At 30.6% G+C, this 18,652-nt stretch overlaps 3 protein-coding genes across 3 annotated transcripts; 2 read left to right on the top strand and 1 right to left on the bottom strand.

Annotated features, from left to right (window-relative positions):
* Positions 1–1,738: 1,738 nt before the first annotated feature.
* LOC119687082 lies at positions 1,739–2,861 on the bottom strand. The gene is made up of 4 exons (XM_038101260.1): positions 2,703–2,861; positions 2,541–2,648; positions 2,206–2,475; positions 1,739–2,138 (listed from the first exon to the last, which is right to left on the bottom strand). The coding sequence occupies exons 1-4, from the start codon at positions 2,788–2,790 to the stop codon at positions 1,876–1,878; spliced, it is 729 nt and encodes a 242-aa protein (XP_037957188.1). The 5' UTR covers positions 2,791–2,861; the 3' UTR covers positions 1,739–1,875.
* A 9,573-nt stretch (positions 2,862–12,434) lies between these two features.
* On the top strand, positions 12,435–13,725 carry LOC119687083 (THO complex subunit 4B-like). The gene is made up of 3 exons (XM_038101261.1): positions 12,435–12,968; positions 13,088–13,238; positions 13,296–13,725. Exons 1-3 carry the CDS (start codon positions 12,735–12,737, stop codon positions 13,649–13,651), a joined length of 741 nt encoding a protein of 246 aa, XP_037957189.1. The 5' UTR covers positions 12,435–12,734; the 3' UTR covers positions 13,652–13,725.
* A 2,793-nt stretch (positions 13,726–16,518) lies between these two features.
* Positions 16,519–18,380, top strand: LOC119687084 (interferon-related developmental regulator 2-like). Its single transcript, XM_038101262.1, has one exon. The coding sequence runs from the start codon at positions 16,872–16,874 to the stop codon at positions 18,225–18,227; it is 1,356 nt and encodes a 451-aa protein (XP_037957190.1). The 5' UTR covers positions 16,519–16,871; the 3' UTR covers positions 18,228–18,380.
* The last annotated feature ends 272 nt before the right edge of the window (positions 18,381–18,652 follow it).

Below are 18,652 nucleotides of genomic sequence, written 5' to 3' on the forward strand. Positions count from 1 at the left end.
TTTCTAATTTTATCAAAACCCATTTTTTGTCATAATTTTTACCAAACACAAGTTCTAACTCTATCATAGAATCTACTATAATAGGTTTTTTAACAAGCCTCTCTTTGCACATACAAGAATGTGTTAAACTCTAATTCATCTACTTCTAAAGATATTGCATATAACTGTTACCGATCGCCAATTTTTCGTAGAAGTTTTTTATCAAATGCTGTAAAAACATCACAGCACTATTTGTGGAGCAAACGGTGAGTATTGAAGTGACCATAGTCAGTTATAGCAGTAGTTAGAGGTTATATGTAGTATAGTTTCTACATTTAAAGATTCTGGCAAGCCCGCAGATAATGTATAAAAATATTAAAAGTAAGGAGTTTTATATTTACCTCAACGTATGAGTCAAGATGTTAACGTAGTCCTCTGTTTCAAATTATCTATATTAATATCAATTTGTATATTTATCTTTATTGAAGAACTTGTTTATAGTTGAAGGATATAGAATCTTTTACGAAACGATTATTGAAACAGAATGTAATTATTTGATAGTTAGAATTGACACTTCTTCAACTTGTTTCCAAGCGCGTCATATCATTCAATACCAGCTAATTTAAGGTGACAAAAACTCAATCGTACTCATCTGATATACGCCCTACTTATTCATAATCCAGATGGTGGCGGTAATTATTCAAGAATGCTAAATTGAAGCAATGAGCTAACTTTGATTGATGCTAATAAGAATCATGCTAGCATTTACTTATATTATTTACTAAATTTAATCAAACATGTATTAAAGAATTGTTCCTCACAACTGAGTAAATTAGATGTCGGATAGTAAAAAAAAAAATATGTTTAATTGGTTTGTTAGGACAAGCTGATTTCACTATTTTTTCTTCTATAAATCGAGCGTTTAAACCACTAAAAACTATTTTTAAATTATTTTTGATTTTCGAACAAATTCAGTAACATCGACATTCGATTAAAAGGATTATGACAGTCAATACAGATTTAGTTAAACATTTGATATTATTAATTAAGAAATATCAGGAACAAGTAATATTTCATTTATTTAAAATATTTTTAATTTATAAATGAAATTAATTTATTTTTAAAAGCAAAAAATAAAAATATTTATCATATAACATGCAGTCATCCTTTAATTTCACACTAATTGCAGTTACGATCCCAACTTCTTAAAGTCATTAACTTTTCGATGTCATGAAATTGTGGAACAATTCTATTTCAATCCTCCAGTGAGTGTACCAGTGAATTAAATCAGACAAAACACGCAATGGATGTTTTGCTGGAATTTAAGTGAATCCTTGATGAAGAATTTTAGAGCTACTGAGATTTGCAAAGCGTTTTTGAAAACGCTTGAACCACGATTTTGAATTCACAGAAAGTCTCTCTAATAATATTAGGTATTTGAATAAAAGTTGAATTATTAAATATTAATCTATTATTACTACTATATGGAGTCTTCATGCAAATATTAAAAAATGAATTTAATATATAATAATTTTAGTTATGGTAACTTTTGTTACTCATTCATACATATTTATTCAGTAGTTTCCAACTGGAATTAAAAGCGTTAAGAGCGAAAATGTCATCATCAAAGTTAATTGAATGTCAAAGGTGAAGCATAAGCTCAATATTACTTAATGCTTAACCTATCAAATACAAATAATTTGGTGATTCTTAATAAAAGATTAATATTCGAAAATGAATACTAGCATTTTTTGAATTTATATATAAATAAATGTCACTTGAACTTTGTAAGAAACTAGATCGGAGGTGAGTCACACATATTTCTTTTTAATACTGATATAGATTGATGTCTCTCTAATGTTCAAGTGATGAAAAATATCTTTACACAAACACAAACTATTTAGGATGGAACCATCGAGAGCATCCGGGTTTGTCATCCATATTATCGTCAATGGTGCCATCTGATTCATTTGCATTTGCATACTCATCAACAATATGATGAAGTATATGTTTCACACCATCTGCCTCCAAATCGGTGACTCCAGAACGCATTTTAAGCTTTATTAAATCCAGTATAACTTCAAATAATTTTTTCTCTGCAAGGTCTTCATTTATGCCAATTGGCGGAGCAACTACTTTATGAAAATCCCATTCATACACTGAACCAGTAATATATGGTATTCATTATCTTAAAGCATAAATGATTAGATTAATATATCAACTTACCTTCTGGATTACTTTGACTATGAAGGCTTTGGGGTGAAGCAACAACCTTCGAGTTATTGCTATAGTTAACACTTGAAGCACTTTTTTTAAATTTCGACAAATTATTAATTATTTCATGAATTTTATAAGCAATGAGAACTTCATTCAGAGCAGCAGGAAGTTTTCTCTCATATGATATTGAATGAGATTCGCAGGAAGAGTGATCTGCATTTGCTTCATAAGAACTTATTATTTGTGTTTGTGCATAACTAACCGAAAGCAGTGTGTTGCCTGTGAAGGATAATATTGTGATATCTGTAGTATATGATTTTAGTGATAAATTGAGTTCCACTTACATTTTGGTGCAACTTTTCCCTCATTAAATAAATTATGAAAATCATTTGACGATGCATATCTCTCAGGTTCTCGCTGAGGGGCCGAAATACGAATACTTTCCTCTTCAACTAATGAAGCTATCTTTAATGATGTTGATATCTAATAAAATTAAGTCAACTTACAATTTGGAGACACTTTTCTTTTCTTCTTAGGGACGTACGTATACCCATCTGAGTCAGCACAGCGCTTACGATTTTTCCCGGGAGCCATTATATTTTCCGGAAAATAATTTATTGTTGTTACAAGTTTTACTGTAATATTTGATAAGCTGCTCTATTAGATTCACGCTTATGAGCCTAATAATTTTCTCTTGATACCTAAATTTAAAATAATTTTAACTGACATTTGTGTTTAAATAAAAAATTTTTGTAAAAAAATAAATTGGCTTACTTATTTTCTCTAATCTCGTGACCTGATTTTTGGGTTTTAACTAAAGCATGCTTAATTAAATTTGTAAATTTAGTGAACTCTTCTACATTATATAGATAAGGTTGTGAACTTAATTCATAACCACTGATCTTTAGTATTTATCATAATTCTTTTACGTGGTGCTGGATCATAAATTCTTTTTTACTCTTTTGATGGATGTTGGCAATATTCTTCAGTATTGGGTGCAGAACGATTTTTATCAGTTTTTTTAGCATGTGAGTAGCTATCGGATATCAAGAAAACATATGTAAGCACCGTGTTATCAATCGTTGAAAACATTGGCCAAATGATATGAGTTCTACCTAATATTCCTACCTAACCTGATACATTTTACAAGTTTAGCTACTGTACGTAGTACTTGTTGGCAAGTCTCGAAAGCACGATTTTGAAACAGCAATTTGACTCGAATAATTGAGTGATCAGTGGAAGGCTAAGGTCCTTTTTGATGGTGATTTTAAATTGCTTTACAATAAAGGTCTAGAAATGTTTAAGTACTGAAATGTCAGACAAAAATAATAATGTGTTTATAATATGTCAGACAAAAACGTTATTTCTAATATAACTATGGTTTCATTGCTTATAATGCATATCATACCATATGGGTTTCAAATATATCATATTACTTATATATAATATTACTTGTGTGAAAAATATGTAAACAAACATGATTTACAACAACTTTGATTTTACTTTCGAGTAAAATATTCGAAGCTTAGTACGGGTACTTATTCAGACTTCCACATATTGTTAACTCCCCAAATGCTGACTTGGCTTTACTCAGTCTTGTCGAAATGTCTTCTTCAGCACCACTTTTATCGGTGATGGTTTACATGTTAACTGCATCAATACGAATTCTGATTGATATAGGACCCGGGATAGTGTAGCCGCTGCACATTACATTTGATTTTTATGGCTTATATACAGGCCGACATGGGATGCACAGGAAATCAGTACTTCAATTTTGTTCTGTAGCTCCGAACTTTTATGGCTTAGGAGACAGACATCGTCTGCAAACTTAACGAAGTCAAGTTTGCTAAAGAGTGTCCATTGTATTCTGGTGCTTTCGCTTCGCGTAGAATACATGCTGTTGTCCAATGCCAATATAAAGAGTATTGGGGACACCATGCAACCTTGCTTCACACTCGGACACCAAAGGATTAGAATAACATTCCAATATAGCTAAGGCTATAATTAAATACATTGTACATTGCTTTGATGATGTTTAAAAGTTTAACAAAAACACCCCGCCTTGTGAAAGTATTCCAAAGGAACTTTCTGTTCAAGATATAAAAAGCCTTCCTAAAGTCAATGAACACAGCATACTCTGACGTACTAAAATCGTTACATTGTTCGAAAATAATACGGATAGTGTTAATTAAAGCAATACAGGCACAGTTTGGTCGAATGCTGTATCGATTTTTTCGTAGATCTCGCATTTTTTAAGCCTTTTGTGACTTTCTATAAATAACCAAGTATTCTCAGTGAACCACTCTTTTTTGCTGTACTTTTGTAACCAAGTATGCAGCTTCCAGCATCTTGGTAAATTTTGCTGATCGTTTCAACTTTCTGGTAAATTGTGTTTTGGGTTAAGATCGAAGTCTAGTAATGCGAATCTGTTTCACACATCATTAAGAAATCTGTTCGCGTGGTTTACATGTTTGGGGTTTTTAATGTCGACTTTTCTCTGCATTGCATTTGAACTTCGCTTCAGTATGTTGATTTTTATTCTAAAGCAGCCAACTAAGTCGTAATGATCGGTACCCATATCAACGCCTCTTTCTGACCCGACATCATGGAGGAAGTTATTCATTTGTTGTTTATTGTTATGTGGTGGATTTCATTTTCAGTTCTACCGTCTTTCCAATGACAAGATCTTTTTCGCACCATAGCTTCAAGAATCTTCCGCAGTTGTTATTTCTTGCACTTGGGGAGCCCATGCGCCGTTCTATATTTTTATTATCACATCCAATCTTTGCATTCATATCTCTAAGAAACACGATAATATCGTCTTTATTGCCATGAACGTTGATGCAACTATTTAGCTGTTCATAAAACTATGTTGTGTAAGTATTGATGTTGTTGGTGTGGTCCTAGATGCATAGCATTGCATGGTGCAGGCTCGGTATGCTCTCCAGTTTTGAATGGGTTCTTGGGAACTAGTTAACATATCACAGCTGACTTCAATCTAAAAAAAAATCGTGCCACTAAATATACACCTATGTAGATTGTTCCCTATCCTTCCTAAACAAATTTCTGTCTTGTCTGACGGTTTGAGTCTACCCTTCCTAAAACTACCTATGAATCGTGATGTGACTCAGCTATATATTTTTTATCACGACTACCTATTATCCAACCTATTTCCTCCTACATTGTCAGTACATTTTTGTCTATTTAATGTCAAGTCTATTCTCACATTACTTTACATTATTTTCACATTACTTAACATTTGGGAATTTATTTGTATCACTTGGCCAGTACATTTGAGAACCAGTAGAGGCGATATCAAAAACAGTGACCTAACATGCTTTAAGCAATTCCTTTACCTTAGTGGTAGTTAGTCTAGACCCCCATTGGACATTTTTGCTTTAAAATCACCACAAATTTTTTATGTTTGTGTAAATCCAGTATATCTATATATACTGAAAAATCACAATGAGAATAAAGAAATAAGACTATTGAGTAAGTAACCTCATATCAATATGTTTGAAGCATCTTTAGTGTCGGATTTGAATGTATAATGGCTTCTATATTAACACATATTTTTATATGAGAAATATCTGGTAATGGTATGGAATAATATTAATATTTATTTATAAAGCCAAAGCCAACTTTTTTCACGTTTTCTTTTCGTCCAAAATTTTTATTAAAATTCAAAAATATTGGTTTGGTTTTTATTTATTTATTTAATTAATCTTTAGTAAATAAAAATAAATGTGTCACCTGTGAAGTAAATATTTTTCTATAACAAATATTCACAATTTATATAAGTTAGTTTATATGTTGCCTTTCCGAACAAAAAGGCACAGATACGAAAATGATAGAATTTACAGGAAGTAGTTCAGAGCGCGTGACCAAGCAACCATTAAAATAGGGATTTTTTCTTTTGGTGGAATAAAAACTCCAAAATTATTAATGCAGCTGTTTGACGATGAGTTGAAAATTCAAATTTGTTTAGTAAAATTATTTCTAAATTATAACAAAATCTTTATTTTTATTCTTGTTAAACATAAATTGTAAAATTCCTTAAAAAGTAATCAAAAACTGAGGACATATGATAAATATGACAATCAAATTACAATGATTCGTCGGTTGAATCGATATTTTTGCTTTTTGATTTCAGATGTCAGTTTAATATTTCTGACTGCTAAAATTACAAATCGAACTCTAGTGTGAATCTTGTACAAGATACAAAGACTTACACTACGTTTCCACTGTTTAGTTAGTAAGTTACTTAAGCAACTTCAAGATTTTGGTGTTTTTATTGACATAAGTTAGTTATTGCATGTAAAAGAGCTTTTGTGTCAGAAAGTTCCTAGAAAGTTTTAAGAGAGCTTCTTTTTGCTTAAATAAATTTCATTCAATAATAGAACTCACAAAAAATTAAATATATAATTCATATATTAAATCATTTATATATAAATATATATTAAAAATGTATTATAAATTCAATGAATAAAAAGTTAGATTTTACTCTCAAAAATTTTTTCATATTAAGTTTTAGTGTAGCCAAATTCAAAAATGTGACTACTGTGAATGTCCATTCATTCCGAAGAGGCAGTTTTAGTGGGTTCAAGTCTCACCATGTGGCTTTCGATGCTTTTCACTCACCACAAAAAAAAAATAATAGAATTCTTACTTACTTGATTGAGGTTTATGGAACATGCAACTTCATTAAATCATCCATTTCTAAATACTGAAGATTCAATTTACAATAATTTTATAATGAACAAATTGTTTATTATATTTTTGAAGCTTAAGATACATTGTGGCTTGCAGGGGACCACAGTTTATTGTTTATTATATTTAAGATTATTTATGAAGGTAACCGATTGAAGAATAGATTGATCTCAGCTGTAACTAGTATTACCGATGCAACTATGTTAGCAATGCTACTGTATATGTATATATAAGTAGCATGTGTAGTGTATTAATATATAATAAATTCATATACATCATTGTTGTTTGGATCAGTTATATACATTATCATCCAGACGAAAGTTATTTACAAAATTATTAAACAATTTATTTATGACTTCAAAAATGTCCTCAACATCTATTGTAGATGTCTTGAAGTATTATTTCTGATATATTCTTCTTTTCTTAAAATGAGACAGCGTCAAAAGCTAAAAGAACATTGAAATGATCGAATATAAAACAAAACTGTTTACTGTTTAATATGGATCATGTTATAGAGACAGGTATTATAAAGAGAAAATGCTTTTGTTTTGAGTGTCAACAAAAATTTTGCTATTGAAAGTAGAATAAAATTCGATCAAACTTCGGTTATGGTTATGAGACTTTCTGAACTTCGTGACAACTATCTAAACAGAGTTGCTTACTAATATATGACAGAGTTAATGCTAATTATTAGTAGATTACTATATACTATATATGAACATATCCACATAAAACACATCATTTAATCATTTAAGAATTATCAAAAGGTCTTAACTGAGGTCTTAATTGAGATTCATCTACATAACCTTAGTAGCTAAAAACAGCGTGAAATAGACGTTGCAACTCGTCATATGACTATTTGTTAAATAAGTCCAACAAAGATAGATGTCCAACTGAGTACATAATTATTCAAGCCTGAAACTATTCACCCTTTAAAGAGATTCTTAGATAAAATAATATATATTGTTATTGCTATTGTGTAAAATAGAATACTCTGTGGATCTTAGGTTTTGTAAGGTGAAATGAAGTTTCTTCTTTAACTTGATTTCAATTGTATAAATCATAAAAAAATTAGCAATTAAGTTCTTGCTTATGTTTCCAATTGTCATGAGTCAGAAGACGAAAAAATGTTTTATACATTATAAACATTTTTATGCTCACTTTGGACATCTATAATATATAATTCAATGATACTTCACTATACATAACTCCAGGACTTGATCAAACAGAGTGTATATATTCATCTATATTTTGTGTGATTATTTCATTCGTATACTTTTATTGGGTAGAGGCACTGATAATATTTTGTAAATTTAAAAGTGATCAGAAAATTTGCTGCAAAAAACATGCCGTGTAGTATTTACTATAGTTGCTAGTCTGAAGAAGGTCGACTTCTTCAAAAATTATATGTAGAAACTAAAAATAAAAAAAAAATTGTACATTTGTGCGTACACAAAACTTTTTTTCAAGTCTTCTTTATACTAATAATACTCGAAGTCCGGACAATTATAAGTACTAGTGCACTTACGACGCGTTTTCGTTGATACACCATTTTTTTCAGAACTACCACTGGTCCTCTGTCGACGCTGTTTTGGTGGTACACAGTTATCACCAGTTAACATGTTACTGTACTTACGACGCTTCTTTTTAGGTACATCAGTTGGTGTGTCCGAATAATATATTTTATTATTAAAAATTTAATTTATTACTATCCTTTAGTTACACTTTAACTAAAGCCTTATTATAATTATAGCAACCCCGCTCCATTTTTTATCTAAGTGCGACCCTAAACTGGAGTAGTGCTCATCATTGGAGCAGTATATGAAAATAAATTTGTTACATTTTTGTAATATTTTCGCCTTTGTCACAGATTTTAATGCCAATTTTTTCTGCCACCAACATTGTTATCCATAATAACAAAAAAAACATGTATATATATATAAACACATATATTAATAAATATATATATATATATATTCACAATAAACATACTCGGATTTACAAGAAAACAAAAATAAAAATTTCCTTTAAACAGTGTTTAAGTGTGTAATCCTTGAGTTCGACACATTATGTTCAATACCTTTTCATGCATTTTTAAACCCATTTCATGGTAAGCATTTTCCTGGTGATTTTTATACGTTAAGGAAATCGTGTCAATTTGATTTCGTACAATGGAAAAAGAATAAACATTTTCCTTCCTTCAGACGTGATGTCTCGCACCACTTCATTCTACACCGTTAACAGAAGTTCCTGCCATTTGCCACCGCTGCGCTGCGCTGCGAGTACAGCTCCTGCTACTATTGTTGATATTATGCATTGTCGTTCTCGTATTGGTTCCTGCCTTATGTTGTTGGTTTTGTTGTTGCATATGTTGTTACTATTATTATTGTAATTGTTGTTATTGTTGTTTTTGTAGTTGTTGTAGTTGTTGTTGTAGTTGTTGTTGTCGATTTCGCACATTATTGAAACGCATTGATTTATTTGCACATTTATTTTGGATGAAAAACGCTTGAGTGGGTTTTTCGGGTGCAAAAGTTCCATGAAGGTGACAAATGTCGATAATGTGTTGTAATTTAGTTGAAGGATTTCCAACGCTATTTTCATACTTATAAAATTTTTGGCTTCTTACTTTAAGTATTAAATTGTTTGCAAGGAAAAATCTTTTTTACACTCAATTTAAATAGAGTCAGAAATTAAGTCAATAAAATAATTTAATTTGTTTAATTTAATTTAATTAATTTGGTTTATTATTTAATTATAAGTTAATTTAATTACAAAGGTATTAGTTACCACGAGGTATAGGCGGTAGGGGTAGATTTCATAGTCATAATATTAATCGTTATAATACTGACTTAAGTCATGTTTAAGTGAAAGTGTGCGCCATGAAGACCGTGTGCGAATTCAAGTAAATTGTGGTTAAGTAAATTGAAATCTCCTAGGGATTTTTTGCACTACAAAAAAATATTTTTGTAAATATTTATTTATTTATTTATTGCATTTATTTACAATTTTTGGTTAAAAGTTTTCAAATTTATTTATTTATTTATTAAATATCTTATAAACTTTTTATAATGGTACTACCTAATTTACTTAATTTTTAGCTAATTTACCCTACTCGAAATTCTGGTAAATACCACCATTCACTTCCATACCGACATAAATTACTATTTCCCTCAGTTTACTATCAATTTACTCTAACACGCACACGTCCTTAATTCAATTTTTTGGTTTTCTCAAATCTCTAATACGTTTTTCTACCAGACATATCCTAGTAGTAACTAGCTAAATGTTAATAATTATTAAATTTTAATTTAAATTTATTAAAAAAGGTTTTTTGAAAAGTAGTGAACTACAACAACAAAAATTCAATTTATAATATTTTAATTAATTGAGCAGTGGTCTTGGACATAATTCTTGTATGTAATTATTCGTAAATAACTCTATTCGATTGCAAGTAGCAAGAATCGAACTCCTGCCCTGCCAAATTTGAAGCTCAGAGTCAACGCACCTTAAGCAAGTGACCCAAAGCCATACTTGACTTTTATGCTCACACATTTTTTTGGGGCTTTTGTATATTTGCTGTGTAAGTTTTATTAACAAATTCACTTGCTGTATTTATATTACAACGAAACCATAAACCAGCTATAGAACAATTGAATTAATTAATTATATTTTTATTTTTAATTTTAAATTTCAAATTTATTTATTAATCAAATTTAATAAATTTAATTTAAGGATTTTTTTAGTGTTTGGTAAATTTAGAACAACTAAAAAGATTAACTTTTTTGCCTTTAAAATTTTTTTATACTTCCCTGCTTCTGTTTTGAAAGAGCTCTTTTACTAAATACCTAAATATTTTTTTTTTCTATAGGTTGATTTGCAAAAAAAAAACTTAACTGCGGGAGAGAATGAAAAAAAATTATCAAAAGATGTTTAAAGCAAAAATTTCTCTCATACCCATATCTCTTAAAACACATAATAGGCGTTTTCGGTGGCTCGCAAGTGTGGAAAAAAATGCATGCTGACCTATATTCGCTAAGCGAGATATTGGCATCACTGTTTCAATCAAGTGTTAAGTTTTGACAAATAGCAAAAATAGCATAATGCAATCTTGTTACATTTTGTATAAAAATTAATAATTAACATAGATTGAAAATTAAATTGAATACAGAATTAAAGGAAATGGTAAGAATATTGAAAAGTTCAAAATAAAACATTGAAATTTTTCCTTTTTTCCAATTTTCAAATTTATGAAATTTTTGAATTTTGTTTGAATATTTGATCACATATGATTTTTGACATATGATTGCAATATTCGTTGGAGTTTCCAATGAAGGTTCAAAATAGATCCCTTATTGCGTTTGTAACACATTTTTCTTTATAGGCCGATGTATTTGGTCAGTAAACAACTACTGGCCTAGATAGAGAAAATAGTGTTGTTGTTTTGTGTACATACTTGTGAGCCACCGAAAACGTCTCATATTATAATAAATATAGATATTTAATAGAATAGTCGTAATTTTTTTATTCAGAATAGCAAAAAATGTACGCAACTTACGAAAGAAAACATGTATAGTAAAAACAATGCTCTTAAAATCTTTAGAGTAAGGTTTTACTCCCAAAAATTGTGCCAAATTCAAAAACCACTCTATTGTGAATGTTCACTGGGAATATGTTGCAAAATTCCAGTTATCCGTTTAGATCATATGAGCATTTTATTTACTAATAAATTTAAATAAATAAATAAATAAATTAATTTAAATATATAAGACAATAATGGTTACCATTGTCCTTCTAATAATAGGAATTCAATATATTTTAATGATGATGCAAATTTGTTCCAACCAGAGTTAGTATTATTTTTTTACAACTCTGAAATAAGAAATGACGGTAATTTATAAAATTTATTCCATAGAAGAAATGCAACCTTGACAAATTTTTTGATGACGTTTAGAACAGGAAAGCGAGTTTGATTGTCGGAAGAAGTTTGCGAGAGACGACGAAGTTCTAACAAAAGAGTTTGGTTAATAATATATAGTAGTAACAATAGTATGTAATAAAAAATATATTTGACATATGAGGTCAAAATATATGAAATTTTGTAAAAAAAAGTTAATCGAAAACTACGAGTATTTAATTTTTCAGCCCTGAAACACATCAAAACGATTTCATTTGACAGTTATTTTTTCACATTTCAGTATTATAAAAATTGGCAATCGGAAAAATAAATCTATACCGAAGTCGAGAAATAGGCGATTTTTTTTATCAGCAATTAGTATAAACTAATGACGGAAGGAGTAGTTTTATTTATTATTTACTAATATCTGTAACCAAAGTCTTCAACCCACGACTTTCCCTCAGTGCCAGCCACTTCAATTGCTTTAATATATCAAAGAAAGAACGTAGAGGTATGGACAATTTAACTACAAAAAATTTATAAATTAATTAGTTAAAGTAAAGAATAGACAAAATAGTACACATTAATAATTGTATAATTTAAATATATTTAAAAATATGTTTGCAGGATTGTTATTCATAAAAATTTAGTTAAATTAACCGTCATTTTGTGGGTCAAATTTGGTCAACAAAAGCCATATGCCGTGTATGGACATTGCATTATTTGCTTGTGATATTGCAAGACTACTCTGATTGCAAAACTGTCTGGTACTCTTAATTGTTCATATTTATGAATATGAATATATATCTCTTTCAGTCCAAGCACGTAAAATATTCCAGTATAATTTATTTACACAAATTATCACAGGAAAAAAGAAAACTAATACATGACAATAATTTTATTTCTTATTCAAAAAGTTTAGTCTGTCGGCATGGGTCCAATACTAGATTTGAAAAAGGTTAAACGTAAGAGAGGAGGAACAGATATTGAAAATGATTCCGAACCTTTGCAAATGGATGTTCTGCACATGTCGCTAGACGACATTATAGCGGCTCGTAAACAAAATAAAACTGGTGGTTTGATTGGTCGGGATGTCCGCGGCGGTCCGGGTAAAAGATTGGCTCGCTTAAGCAGACACCAGTGGCGTTTAAGACAAGTAGTAAGGGTAAGATCTGTATTATTTTTTTATATTTTAATATTAAACTTCAATTTTCTGTTATTCAGTTATTTATGTTGGTAATTAAAAATCTTAATGGAAATAAAATAACTATGTAAAATTTTCAGCGTGTTAATTCGTATATGGCTATTCCAACTCGTATTGGTATCACCAATCTGTCATACCTAGTGAATGAAAGTGATCTTAAGTCTCTATTTAGCGAGATAGGTCCCATCGACTATGTTACTGTGTACTACAATTGTTATGGTTCATCTCTAGGTAGTAGAAGAATCTGCATAAAAGAATATTTAATGAATGTTTTTTTTTCTATAACAGGTATGGCAGAATTAATTTACAAGAGCAGACGGGATGCTAATGCTGCGATCAAGCGTTTTAATAATGTGAAGTTGGATAACCGTAAAATACACATTCACCTATTACCAGATAAGCGCCATACCTGTTCGGCGTGTTTTTACAGCAGGCAAAGAAATAAACGCATACAGAATGTGAACGCGAATGTACGCAGGCGATTTATGAATGCGAATGTACGCAGGTGCAATAAGAATGCGAATATTCGCAAGCAGAATGGAAACTCAAAGGCTAATAGTACTGAATCTAATCAACTACGTAAAGAACTTGATAATGAATTGGATGAATACGCAAAAAGATTTTCAAAAATATCTATTTTATAATTACATGATTTGGAATTCTTATTACTTCTTATTATAAAGTCCGTATTCAGTATTCCATAAAGACTTCAGTTAAATATGGCTTTTACCTTAAATATAAAATTAAAAATAGTAGAAATAGCACTGAAACATTTGTTTGTTTGTTTTATTTGAATACAGTTCCTTAAATTCCGAAATATTCCGAACGCCCCATATGAGAAGTTCCCTGGGGAAAGAAGAAGTCATAACCGATTAGAAGCTTTTTGTATTTTCTATGTTGAATGTATGCTATATTTTATACATTTTGATTAAATCGAGGTTGGAAACCAAACCTTAAGACTGATATTTGAAAATAATAAATTATTTCTAAGTTATATTAATAATTTTCAATAAATTGCATTTTGATTAATCTATAAACTAATGTTTTCTTTTTATCACTAAATAAGAGAATGAAGATATTGCCTTGTTTGAATTAATCGCATTAAACTCCAATGTTTTCTCTAACCAACCTGTCTGCGGTATTTCTTCGGTATTAGGTAAATTTTGAAAAGGTGTTTTATACTATGAATGAGCAATTGGAATATAACAGCCTTCACTCAATTGTACATAAATATTGGAAGCATAGATTGGGACTGTAATATTAAAGGTTCATTATATTTCTAATGGAGTAGGATTAAAATCAATTGAATATACACATATCACTGAAATCAAAATATCTTAAGATTGTACACTCATGTTGTAGGTATGTGCAACAAGAGATACAACTGCAATAACTTAATATGTGTGATAGCTTCTGCAAAGATTTTGGATACATCACTTTTCAATATCTCTCAAGTACACTTCAAAATGTTAACTTAAAACGTTAAGTGTTATAGTTGTGGAAATGATTTTGATTGCATTGTTTTAAAAACATACAAAGTGAGTAATATATACTAATTATATTATAATCCGTTTTTAAGAAAAAAATTTTTATTTAAGCACTTTTTCATTCAATAAAATTAAACATTGTTTAAGAGATAAATTCTTAACTGATAATATTCTATAATATTACAAATATTCTGAAGTTGGACGTACCTTTCTGTACTTAGAATGGCTTGACAGACTGAAGTAGACTGTCAAATTTAAATAGCCATTCGCATATATCTTAATCCATGTTTTTATCAGTTGTTACAATTAATCTAAGGTAATTGAAGATAGCACCAATACTATCCCGCGCATTATCAACTTTATTGCTGGACTGCCTATATATGTGCTTATAGCATATGATGCCAATATGTATTTCGCCTTTTCATCGTTAATGTGCAGTCTGATTTTTTGTGTCGACTACTGTATTTGATAGAAGGATTTTTTTACAGTTAAATTAGATTTAACAAAAATGTTGATGTCATCTGCGTATGCTAATATCTGACTGTCTTTGTGACGATAGTCCCTTTTGTCTAAATATTAAAATCTCACCTAATGTATTGCAAATTATAATGGAGATATGTTTAGGTATTGTTCCACATGGGGCCTTGTCGCGAATCTAGATAAATCTAAGCTCATGATTTTTAAAATAGAATAAAAAATTTGTTGCCGTGAAAGTTCAGAGAAAGTCAGATAGAAATTGTCAATGAATATAAATACCTCGGAATATTAATAACGTATAATCTCTCTTACAATAAACATTTGACATCTAAACGTTCGTTACGTAAAAGTTCAATTAACTCAACGTGAGCAAAGTACTTTTCTAATCCTAAGAGAACTTTAACAAATATATAAAAAATGTTCTACACGTTAGCACGTTGAATTTTACTCTATGGTGCCCAAGTTTGGGATTACAAACACTATTATCATGTGGAAAAATTCTAGATTTTTTATAAAAAAATTATATTTCTACTCTCTAACACCCTAAACTATATGCTCTACTTAAGTACGGGTTAATCAATGCAGTTTGTAGACACAGTATAAACACATTTTGTCTCTATAAGAAAAATTCTTAATCACTCCTCCACAGCGCTGGCTCGAATACTACCTGAACTTACTATACAATTGACAAGACATATATTGTACCAAAGATTGGGAAAATATGTGTTTAGATTTATGGATTCGATATATGGATCTTTAATTATTACACAATAATATTATAGCGTTATACAAACGGAGTGAACACGATTCCTCTGTCGCGAATGCTAAAGTGCTAGGATCTCATGATATGGATCCACAGCTACAATATTTTTGTAATAGATGCATAGTTTTTATTACGAAAACAATTGGAAAACAATTGGCATATGGAATAGAAAATATATATTATATTATTGGAGTATGTCCTGAGTACATCTCTCTGAGTACATTAGAACGAATGACATCCTCAGAGACTTCAAGATTGATCTCATCAAAAAATTCATAAAGGATAGAGCCTTGAAACTATTTACTAAAATTGGCAGGCATTATCGAATCTTAGAATGATTACAGGGTCCTCGGGGAGGTATACAGATCCGAGGTAAGTTATTGTTTATTCTGATGAAGTGATAAATAATAATCCAGTCAAGGCGTAGAGAAAGATTAAGAAGAAACCTCGCAGTTGATGGAGAGCAAAAATGCTGAAGTGCACTGACTCAACTAGTCTCAACTTAATGAAATTAAATCTAAACAAGCTATGCTAGTAACAGAATAAAAAACGTTAAGATTGGTAGAACTCATGAATAAATCGGATTCGACGAATGTACAATGAATATTACGAGCATGTTCACGAACATGGAAAAAGACTATAGAACTTTCTAAAAAATCAAATAGAAATTAAAGTGTCGTTAAAAATGTAGAGTACTGACATTTACATTGTAAAAGAACAATATTAAATGAAATGAAAACAGTTTCTTTGATTTAAATTTCAATTAAAGAAATTGTTATATTTTTTTTTGGTCAGCAATTGATCAGTACAAATTTTCTTTTCAAATAGTTCACCCAAGGAACCGGCAATCAATATTCAGATAACACACCTAAAACATTAAATTCAAAATTGGAAGTAGAAATTAGTCTCTCTTTTTCAAGCGCAACTACATTTGGCTCTACATTTGGAAGTTATTTGGCTGAGCATGAACATAAGGTAGACGTCTGTTTTTGCATTAAACAATGTAAATGTGGCCATTCAGTCATGATTAATCAACGTGCAAATTGAATCGAAGACGACAAAATTTAAATTCAAACCTGAAGCCTTTCTTACTATAAGATTATAGGATTAAAGTGAAAAATAGCTGAAAACGGAATTATGGTGCGCCCCAATAAGAAGAAAACACCGCATAGTTCTGCTGCTACAGATTCTGAGGAGAGTTCTACCAATGATGACACTTGTGCACATACAACTGAATCAGAAAATACTACATTATCAGTGAGTAGTTCCGAAGAAACTGCTTCAACCGATGGCGAAGAGGATAGCGATGAGTCTTCATCAGACGAAGATAGCGAAACTTCAGGAACCAATTCTCCTGACGAAAGCTTTGAAGAGGAGTTCGCGAAAGAGATTGAAAATGCAAGTGCAAAATCTGCACAAACTCGAGTAGCGGGTCTGAAAAGAATTTGTGATACACTTATATATTACTTTGTTCCCGATGCTGTTCAAGAGTGGAAGATGACGCTTATTGATTGCGCAGAGAAATCATTGCGTCATGGTAATCGCTCAGAGCAAATATTCAGTGCAAGACTTGCACCGTTGCTTGCACTGCAACTAAATGGAGAAGATACCGTATTAAATGCCTTAAGCCCAATCATTTGGACTGGTGTCAAAGATAAATCAGTTTCCCTTGCAACACGCGCTGAGTATTGCAGTGCTTTGGGATTACTTTATTATCTGAGTGCCGCAGATAACGAAGAGTTTCTTAATTTGATGAAGCTTTATGAAACCATTTTCACTGATAGTTACTTGTCAGGCGAGAACAAAAAACCAAACGCAGTAAGCGCTGAAGCAGGAGATCTTCATGCTGCAGCTCTTTTATCTTGGGCACTAATTTTCTCACTTTTGCCTAGCAGATTTATCCTATTATGGATGACTGATGGTCGATTACTGTTTCCTTCTCTGGATAATCTTAAGGGTTTGTTAAAGTCACCTCATTTGAAAGTGCGTATTGCAGCTGGACAAGCTTTAGTAATAATTGTAGAATGTGGACGGTTGAATGAGAAAACATTTTTGTTGGAATATCTTGCAGATCTTATAGACGATTTCAAAAAGTTGGCCAAAGATTCTCATAAACACCACTCTAAACGTAAACGCAAGACTCAACACTTGGCATTTAGAAATATGTTACTTTATATAGAGGAAGATGTTACACCTAAAGTTGATATTCGTTTTGGAAACGAAACTCTTGTATTGGATACCTGGAGAGCGCATCATCTCTATGCTGTGCTTTGTGGATTGATGGGAGGTGGAATGAATACACATCTATCGTCCAATAATTTTTTTCGAAGTGTTTTTCTAATAGGTGACAAAGTCACTGACACTGCAGAATTAGTCAAACAAAAGCATAGCAAATTCAATCGCAATAGAAAGAATATTGCAACCTCTAAGGCACGCACCAAAGCACGCCGCGAAAGCCGCGACAAACGGACAGCTGACTTTGCTGAAGTTTAGAATAATTATACATTCAATGGATAAATTATAGTGAGATTCTATTTATTTGAGAAAGCCAGATTAAACAAATATCGTCACCATTTTTTATACATAGATGTTTAGCGCAATAATTAATTTAACCTCTAAAACATTCACAATAAATAGGAAACAATACTTTTATAGTTTTTATTTTGTTTGGCTTTTTCTCTATTGACCCATAAATAATTGGCCAAAAAAAAATTTCCTCACTTGGTCCAAATGTGGTACTGATATTTTAATGCTACAAAGATATGTTTTAAGGAAGATCTGTTGGAAATTTTTCTAGATTAAGTCTAGAGAAATCTAAGTCTTCATTACACACCATTTAAACCCAAGAAGGCTTTAGCTGTAGATGTAGACAACTACATTGAATGGAGTAGTTCTGTTAAATACCTTGCTTTAACATC

This window comes from Teleopsis dalmanni, chromosome X (genome assembly GCF_002237135.1).
Source record: "Teleopsis dalmanni isolate 2A chromosome X, ASM223713v2, whole genome shotgun sequence".
Classification (NCBI taxonomy): domain Eukaryota; kingdom Metazoa; phylum Arthropoda; class Insecta; order Diptera; family Diopsidae; genus Teleopsis; species Teleopsis dalmanni.